Source organism: Salvelinus alpinus, chromosome 4 (genome assembly GCF_045679555.1).
Source record: "Salvelinus alpinus chromosome 4, SLU_Salpinus.1, whole genome shotgun sequence".
Taxonomy (NCBI): Eukaryota; Metazoa; Chordata; class Actinopteri; order Salmoniformes; family Salmonidae; genus Salvelinus; species Salvelinus alpinus.
In genome coordinates, this window is record NC_092089.1 from 27255703 (window position 1) to 27265593 (window position 9891).

Consider the following 9891-nt stretch of genomic DNA (forward strand, 5'->3'; position numbering starts at 1 on the left):
TTCAATCTCCTCTTGCCCTCCAATTTCATTTTCCAACACCACCTCAGCGACGGCAGTCGCAATCTCACCACCTGTTTCCCCTCCCTCTTTGTTCTGATCTACCACAATTTCCACCTTATCCACAATGCCTTCTTCTCCTACTTTTCCAACCACATCTGCCCACCTTCTCCCTTCCCCTGCACCCTTAGCATTTTCATCCCTTCGCGGTGGTGCGTTATTTGCACCAGCACTATAACTACTACCGGTCTCAGCGCGCTCATTCTCGGGACAACTGCGCACCAAATGCCCCTCTCTTCCACAACCAAAACATTTCATTGATTCAGTCGAAGCGTAAAATACATAATCAAATCCATCAATCTTAAAACTGAACGCTAAATTCAGTTCCTCTACGTCCTTTTTTAAGATCATATGCACTTGCCTCCTATGAGACACGACATGTTTCAGCAACGGAGATTTGCATCCAAAAAGAACCTTCTTTATTGTAGATACGATTTGACCATGACGCGCTAACTCTCGCTCCAGCACTTCATCTCTAACAAAAGGTGGCACGTTAGAAAGTATCACTTTTTTCGCCGGATTCATAAGCGGAAATACCTGCGTCTGTGTTTCCCGCAACACCACACCCGTCTCGACTATTTTATTCACCTTTTCAATAGAATCTAAGAATATCACTACAGCGCTATTCATCCTTGAGGCTGATTTGATGCTATCATACCCAATGATAGCACCCACCGCAAGACTACATTCTTCTACTGAACAGCCAGCCGCGGCTGGAATCTTCACTCCATTCCTTCGACTAAGTCTTTCATACTCCAAACCTCCACGAGTGGCCATTTCCACCCGCCCCCCCGCTGGTTGTGCCCTCGCGACAAACAAAACAACCTCAAACTATCCCACCACCCCTATACTTTCTTATTAATATTTAGAAAAAATACCCTTAAACCAACTAAACTAATAAATATATATATATTTACATACCAACACCCAATAGAGTGAAAAGAAATCCAGTCGCTCTCACAATCACTCCTGCTTGACGACTCACTCCCAGCATGCACTCCGAAGAGAGAGAGAGAGAGAGAGAGAGAGAGAGAGAGAGAGAGAGAGAGAGAGAGAGAGAGAGACAGAGAGAGAGAGAGAGAGAGAGAGAGAGAGAGAGAGAGAGAGAGAGAGAGACAGAGACATAGAGAGAGAGAGAGAGAGACAGAGAGAGAGAGACATAGAGAGAGAGAGAGAGAGAGAGAGAGAGAGAGAGAGAGAGAGAGAGAGAGAGAGAGAGAGAGAGAGAGAGAGAGAGAGAGAGAGAGAGAGAGAGAGAGAGAGAGAGATCAAATGTAATATTAAACACTAATATATTGTCCCTAGGTTTTTCCATAGAGACTGGTTAACATCATGTGATCCAACCGTTTTCACCCAACACTGATTGTTTTCTTGGTGTATGAATAAAATGTCTGTATCTCCTGAAGGGACGTTCAGTTAAAGGCTCAATGCAGTCATTTTGACTCACTTTGTTATTGGTGTATTAACCAATTTCCCCCCACCTATGCAAACTTGCTGATTAGAAGGTCCTGTGTAAATTATATTTTCAACCATCAACTATCAGGAAATAACACTGATAAAAATGTCACATTTCTACAGTGTTAGTTTCATCATCTGTTCTATAATATGATACATTACACACACAAAACACACTGTTTACTGCCCTGGGCCTTTAAAGCTCTCAATCTCAAATTAGTTTTTCAGCCAAACGTCATTGACCATTGAACAGCAGTACATATTGCAGCTGTTATGTGCAGAGACTGTCATCAGTGAGAATGTCTGGACCCTCATGTTTCATTTCACACAGCTTACCATGACTCTCTGTAGTCTGTCTTTTAATAGGCTGGTCACTTCCCCATATGAAGCCATGTGCACTTCCTAAAGCAACACACACACACACACACACACACACACACACACACACACACACACACACACACACACACACACACACACACACACACACACACACACACACACACACACACACACACACACACACACACACACGACACACACACATCTGTCCACATCTGATAACCCTTTTTGGTTTCAGGTAGAACCCTTTTTGATTCCAGCTAGAACCTTTTCTGGTTCTATATGTAGAACCCTCTGTGGAAAGTGTTCTACCTGGAACCAAAAAAGGCTCTACCTGACACCAAAAAGGGTTCTCATATGGGGGCACCAGGATTCTCCTAGATAGCAAAAATCAGTGGTGTACATTTAACTCTGAAAGTGTCAAATGTACACTATTTTCAGTGAACACATGAGTCCCGCTGTACTGGTTTTAAAATAACACGTTTGAAAGTGTTAAAGATTTAACTCTGTTGCAGTGTTCCCCATTTTACTGTTAAAGTGTTCAAAGGAACTCGAGTGTAGTGTTTGCATAGCTTTACTGCAGGGTTGTCAAACTCATCCCATGGAGGTACTAGTGTCTGCGGGTTTTGGGTTGTGCCTTTCAATTAAGACCTAGACAACCAGGTGAAGGGAGTCTTTTACTAATTAGTGACCTGAATTCATCAATCAAGTACAAGAGAGGAGCAAAAACCTGCAAGACACTCAGCCCTCCGTGGAATGAGTTTGACCCGTGCTCTGTCATACACAACACCTACAGTGTAAAACACTTGATTTACAGTAAACTGGACTCACTCTGCTCAGTGCTGACGCTGTTACATTTTCTCAGTGTAAGAAATGAACACCTGTAGTGTTACAGTTAATCATTTTTGGGTGTTGTTTTAACACTGTATGTTGTAAAGCCTAACTGAGAGCACCTTTTTTTCTAACAGTGTATGGACAGTCATGCTGCTTTTTGCTGTGTGTTAATCTGTCCTCATATGCCTCTGAGAAGAGCCGAGCAGGTCTCTGTAACGATTTTCGTCGTCGGATGAAAAGTAGTCGGACCAAAGCGCAGCGTGGTAAGTGTTCATGTTATATTTATTAAAACAGAAAACTAAACAAAATAACAAAGAGAAAGAACGAGAACGAAACAGTCCTGTAAGGTGCAGCAACACAAAACAGAAAACAACTACCCACAAAACACAGGTGGGAAACGGCTACTTAAGTATGGTTCTCAATCAGAGACAACGATAGACAGCTGCCTCTGATTGAGAACCACACCCGGCCAAACACACAGAAATAGAAAACATAGAACACAAAACATAGAATGCCCACCCCAACTCACGCCCTGACCAAACCAAAATAGAGACATAAAAAGGATCTCTAAGGTCAGGCCGTGACAGTCTCAGAATGTTCTGCTAGGAGACTGTGAGTAGGCAGGTTGTTTCACTTCACTAACTGGCTTTTAATGTGTGGCTATGTGGAGCAGACACATCTAGTTGCAGTCTAGTTGCAGAAATGTACAGGCAGAATAAATCATCTCTCTCTCTCTCTCTCACACACACACATACACACACACACACATAACACACACACCGGGTGGAGGGGACATGTGTGGTGGAGTCAGGGAACGCTGGATACAAGATCCATATTCCCCATTGAGGGAAACTCACCACTTCAACCGGAAAGAGCAGTGGAGGAGAAACACACACTATGTCCTGAGAGCAGATCAGACACACACACACACACACACACACACACACACACACACACACACACACACACACACACACACACACACACACACACACACACACACACACACACACACACACACACACACACAAACACACACACACATACACACACAAACACACTTCCATTGGAAATATGTGAATATTGCATTTTGGTGGAGTAAACCTCTAAGAAAGAGACACAGAGAATTAAGGAGGGGTGTAAGTCTGGGCAGGTGTGATGATGTTGGTGTGATGTAGTTGATGTTGTGAGTAAATTGTGAGTAAATGAGTCACAGCTCAGCCAATCAGGGGATAGATGCTTTGGGAACAAACAACATGACAGACAGACACAGACAGACACAGATGAACATATTCCAGACCAGGGGTGTCAAACTCATTCCACGGAGGGCCTAGTGGCAGCTGGTTTTAGTTCTTTTATTTCAATTAAGACCTAGACAACCAGGTGAGGACAGTTCCTTACTAGGGACCTTCATTCATGAATCAAGTACAAGGAAGGAGTGAAAACCCACAGACACTGGGCCCTCCATGGAAGGAGTGAAAACCCACAGACACTGGGCCCTCCATGGAAGGAGTGAAAACCCACAGACACTGGGCCCTCCATGGAAGGAGTGAAAACCCACAGACACTGGGCCCTCCATGGAAGGAGTGAAAACCCACAGACACTGGGCCCTCCATGGAAGGAGTGAAAACCCACAGACACTGGGCCCTCCATGGAAGGAGTGAAAACCCACAGACACTGGGCCCTCCATGGAAGGAGTGAAAACCCACAGACACTGGGCCCTCCATGGAAGGAGTTTGACGTGTGTGTTCCAGAGTGACACATTTCTCTTGCTGTTCTCTGTACTGATGATTGGTGATTATTAATGATTGTTGATGATTACAGACCATATGGATCATTTATAAACTCTGACGTTCTGCTGTTTGTTCCCAAAGCATCTATACCCTGATTGGCTGAGCTGTGACTCATTTACTCACAATAGACTGTTCTGAATGGTGTGTGTGTTTGCTTCACAATAGACTGTTCTGAATAGTGTGTGTGTGTGTGTGTTTGCCTGTACTCTCTATAAATAAGCAGAGTGCTGTCAAATGACACGGTACTGTACCTGTACAGAACAGCCAGGTCACCCATGACACAAGTCAGTATTTGACATCCATCCATGTCTGAGAACGTCAGGAGATGAAGTGGAAACCGGCCACTAGGGGCAACAGTGAGTCTTCAAGTAGGTTTTGGCATTGTGGACGGGGATGGCGGATGGGCCTAAGCATCTGCCTCTGATTCCAACGTTTGCAAGTTCAAATCCAGCAATAAAATGTTGATATTGTTTTTTAAGCCTATCCCAAACCGTAACCATTCTGAGTTAATGTCTAACCTTAAGAATTTGGAGTTAATGCCTAAACGTAACCTTAACAACGTTGAAATATGACGTTTGAGAAACATGGATGAAGGTCTAATTCTGACGTGAGACTGGAAGAGCTGGTAGGTACAGACACACAGTCTTATAGGATCTGCAACATACCATAATGGGTTTACATATAAACACACAGGCATACTGTAGCTCATTCAGAGGAGGGCAGCCCGACCAGGACTCGAACCCAGGTCCCTGCTAATATCAGTCCAACACCTTAACCGTTACACCAAGAGGCCAGAACGTCTAGATGACGTCACTACGGTATGAAGGACTCTATCCTGCGTCTTTGGAACGTGTGTCTCTCCCCGGTACACACACTTCAAAAACGCATAGTCGGGAGAGATGTGTTGTCTGTGGAATGAAAGAGAAGACCCAGCCAATCAGCTGCAGGCAGAGGAGAGAGGAGGAAGTCACTGTGGTCACACCTTGCTGTGTGTGTGCGCGCGTGTGTGTGCGCGTATGTGCGTGCGTGTGTGACTGAAATAGCTTTGTCGGAGAGTAAACAACACATTTCATTCATAAAAAAACTACTGATGCCTGCCTACTTCACTAGAGAGAGAGAGAGAGAGAGAGAGAGAGAGAGAGAGAGAGAGAGAGAGAGAGAGAGAGAGAGAGAGAGAGAGAGAGAGAGAGAGAGAGAGAGAGAGAGAGAGAGAGAGCGAGAGAGAGAGAGAGAGAGAGAGAGAGAGAGAGAGAGAGAGAGAGAGAGAGAGAGAGAGAGAGAGAGAGAGAGAGAGAGAGAGAGAGAGAGAGAGAGAGAGAGAGAGAGAGAGAGAGAGAGAGAGAGAGAGAGAGAGAGGGAGAGAGAGAGAGGGAGAGAGAGAGAGAGAGTATGGAGAGAGAGAGAGAGAGAGGGAGAGAGAGAGAGGGAGAGAGAGAGAGAGAGTATGGAGAGAGAGAGAGAGAGAGAGAGAGAGAGAGAGAGTATGGAGAGAGAGAGAGAGAGGGAGAGAGAGAGAGAGAGTATGGAGAGAGAGAGAGAGAGAGGGAGAGAGAGAGAGGGAGAGAGAGAGAGAGAGAGAGAGAGAGAGAGAGAGAGAGAGAGAGAGAAAGAGAGAGAGAGAGAGAGAGAGAGAGAGAGAGAGAGAGAGAGAGAGAGAGAGAGAGAGAGAGAGAGAGAGAGAGAGAGAGAGAGAGAGAGAGAGAGAGAGAGAGAGAGAGAGAGAGAGAGAGAGAGAGAGAGAGAGAGAGAGAGAGAGAGAGAGAGAGAGAGAGAGAGAGAGAGAGAGAGAGAGAGAGAGAGAGAGAGAACAACAACAAAAGGAAAGGGAGATGAGATGTTACAACAGGGGGACAGTGTCAGTGACATCATATCCTCGTCATTATTGGTTCCAGTTCTTCGGTTTGGAAAACACCTCTAGCCCACGTCACGTAGTGAGGCAACACTTTCCTACTACTACACACAAACGCACGCACACACACACACACACACACCCACACGCACAAACACTAGCCCCCTGCTCTGCTCTGCTCTGTGTGTGTGTTTGTCATAGTGCAGTCACCAGCTGTTCCTCCTGCCCACACAGTGTGCCGTTTACAACCAACCACTTTCCACCTTTCAGTCTCTCTCTCGCTCAATTCAATTCAATTTAAGGGCTTTATTGGCATGAGAAACATGTTAAAATTGCCAAAGCTCACACACACACACACACACACACACACACACACACACACACACACACACACACACACACACACACACACACACACACACACACACACACACACACACACACACACACACACACACACACACACACACACACACACACACACACACACACACACACTTTATGGAACCATCCCATGCATCTCTGCACACACAGATACACACACACACATATAAACTAACCACAATACACACCAACCACAATAAGGACTTTTTCCATGCATCTCCCCACACACACATTTGCAGCTCCCTCCATGATGCAGTCAGACCACAGATTCAGAGTATGGAAATGGGGAGGTCGCCGAGCTTTCTTTATGTGTGCAGTTTCACTTAGTACCCTCTGGAACCTCCTGCCAGAAAGAGGAAGTGATGCATTGTCGTTGTGGTGACGGGAGTCTATTTTTAGCCAATATGGGAGCGGAAGTGTCCAACTAAACGCGCACTTCTGTTTTCAGGGTTAACACACACACCAAAGCATCCAGTGAAAGTACGTAAATCACACCCACACACTCTTCCACATTGTGTGTGTGGCCAACTCTGTGGTTTCACTTCAGGTCACTGATCTATAGCAGGAGCTGCTGATCAGGAGATGATTAAAAAAACACCTCGATGTGACGTCGTCACTTTCACATCATCCGACTGTTGTACTGGAATTCATTCATTATTCATTGTCATTTTGGGGGCGGAGACGGGGTTCAGTGTACCACAGAGAGGCTTCATTGAGTAGGTGTGTTCTCACTTCCACCTTCATCACATGCTCTTAACAACGGTCTGACATGTCACAAGGTTCTGATGGACACCCTTCTGCACAGTCTGAACTCCTTCAGCTTTGGATGCCCAGGCCTAGCTCTAAACGGGATTTGGAAGAATGACCTTGCGGGACTAGAAGTCATATAATGTCAAATATATGGAACAACAGAATCCTTTCTATTCTACTTTTTAAACACAACATGCTGTCTCAGAAGAACACGGACCACCCATCTCCTTCCCTCCCCATCTGAGTGTGTGATGGGGGTAGGTGGTGGTTGTCTGCTGGTTCTGAGTGTGGGAGGGTTGGAGGATGGGGGTAGGTGGTGGTTGTCTGCTGGTTCTGAGTGTGGGAGGGTGGGAGGATGGGGGGTAGGTGGTGGTTTTCTGCTGGTTCTGAGTGTGGGAGGGTGGGAGGATGGGGGTAGGCGGTGGTTGTCTGCTGGTTCTGAGTGTGGGAGGGTGGGAGGATGGTGGTTGTCTGCTGGTTCTGAGTGTGGGAGGGTGGGAGGATGGGGGGTAGGTGGTGGTTGTCTGCTGGTTCTGAGTGTGGGAGGGTGGGAGGATGGGGGTAGGTGGTGGTTGTCTGCTGGTTCTGAGTGTGGGAGGGTGGGAGGATGGGGGGTAGGCGGTGGTTGTCTGCTGGTTGTGAGTGTGGAAGGGTGGGAGGATGGGGGGTAGGTGGTGGTTGTCTGCTGGTTCTGAGTGTGGGAGGGTGGGAGGATGGGGGGTAGGCGGTGGTTGTCTGCTGGTTCTGAGTGTGGGAGGGTGGGAGGATGGGGGGTAGGTGGTGGTTGTCTGCTGGTTCTGAGTGTGGGAGGGTGGGAGGATGGGGGTAGGTGGTGGTTGTCTGCTGGTTCTGAGTGTGGGAGGGTGGGAGGATGGGGGGTAGGTGGTGGTTGTCTGCTGGTTCTGAGTGTGGGAGGGTGGGAGGATGGGGGGTAGGTGGTGGTTGTCTGCTGGTTCTAAGTGTGGGAGGGTGGGAGGATGGGGGTAGGTGGTGGTTGTCTGCTGGTTCTGAGTGTGTGAGGGTGGGAGGATGGGGGTAGGTGGTGGTTGTCTGCTGGTTCTGAGTGTGTGAGGGTGGGAGGATGGGGGGTAGATGGTGGTTGTCTGCTGGTTCTGAGTGTGGGAGGGTGGGAGGATGGGGGGTAGGTGGTGGTTGTCTGCTGGTTCTGAGTGTGGGAGGGTGGGAGGATGGGGGGTAGGTGGTGGTTGTCTGCTGGTTCTGAGTGTGGGAGGGTGGGAGGATGGGGGTAGGTGGTGGTTGCCTGCTGGTTCTGAGTGTGGGAGGGTGGGAGGATGGGGGGTAGGCGGTGGTTGTCTGCTGGTTCTGAGTGTGGGAGGGTTGGAGGATGGGAGGTAGGTGGTGGTTGGTTGCCTGCTGGTTCTGAGTGTGGGAGGATGGGGGGTAGGTGGTGGTTGTCTGCTGGTTCTGAGTGTGGGAGGGTGGGAGGATGGGGGGTAGGCGGTGGTTGTCTGCTGGTTCTGAGTGTGGGAGGGTTGGAGGTAGGTGGTGGTTGCCTGCTGGTTCTGAGTGTGGGAGGATGGGGGGTAGGTGGTGGTTGTCTGCTGGTTCTGAGTGTGGGAGGGTGGGAGGATGGGGGTAGGCGGTGGTTGTCTGCTGGTTCTGAGTGTGGGAGGGTGGGAGGATGGGGGTAGGTGGTGGTTGCCTGCTGGTTCTGAGTGTGGGAGGGTTGGAGGATGGGGGTAGGTGGTGGTTGTCTGCTGGTTCTGAGTGTGGGAGGGTGGGAGGATGGGGGGTAGGCGGTGGTTGTCTGCTGGTTCTGAGTGTGGGAGGGTGGGAGGATGGGGGGTAGGTGGTGGTTGTCTGCTGGTTCTGAGTGTGTGATGGTGGGAGGATGGGGGTAGGCGGTGGTTGTCTGCTGGTTCTGAGTGTGGGAGGGTTGGAGGATGGGGAGTAGGTGGTGGTTGTCTGCTGGTTGTGAGTGTGGGAGGGTGGGAGGATGGGGGTAGGTGGTGGTTGTCTGCTGGTTCTGAGTGTGGGAGGGTGGGAGGATGGGGGTAGGTGGTGGTTGTCTGCTGGTTCTGAGTGTGGGAGGGTGGGAGGATGGGGGGTAGGTGGTGGTTGTCTGCTGGTTCTGAGTGTGGGAGGGTGGGAGGATGGGGGGTAGGTGGTGGTTGTCTGCTGGTTCTGAGTGTGGGAGGGTGGGAGGATGGGGGTAGGTGGTGGTTGTCTGCTGGTTCTGAGTGTGGGAGGGTGGGAGGATGGGGGTAGGTGGTGGTTGTCTGCTGGTTCTGAGTGTGTGAGGGTGGGAGGATGGGGGTAGGTGGTGGTTGTCTGCTGGTTCTGAGTGTGTGAGGGTGGGAGAATGGGGGTAGGTGGTGGTTGTCTGCTGGTTCTGAGTGTGGGAGGGTGGGAGGATGGGGGGTAGGTGGTGGTTTTCTGCTGGTTCTGAGTGTGGGAGGGTGGGAG

General features: G+C 48.9%; 1 protein-coding gene across 1 annotated transcript in view; it reads right to left on the reverse strand.

The window, feature by feature from the left end:
• Positions 1-7665: 7665 nt before the first annotated feature.
• The window catches only part of LOC139572552 (uncharacterized), a 5033-nt gene continuing 2807 nt past the window's right edge, over positions 7666-9891 (reverse strand). Inside the window, exon 2 of the mRNA XM_071395264.1 lies at positions 7666-9891. This exon is cut by the window's right edge and continues 387 nt beyond it. Within this exon, the coding sequence (XP_071251365.1) occupies positions 7666-9891 (2226 nt within the window).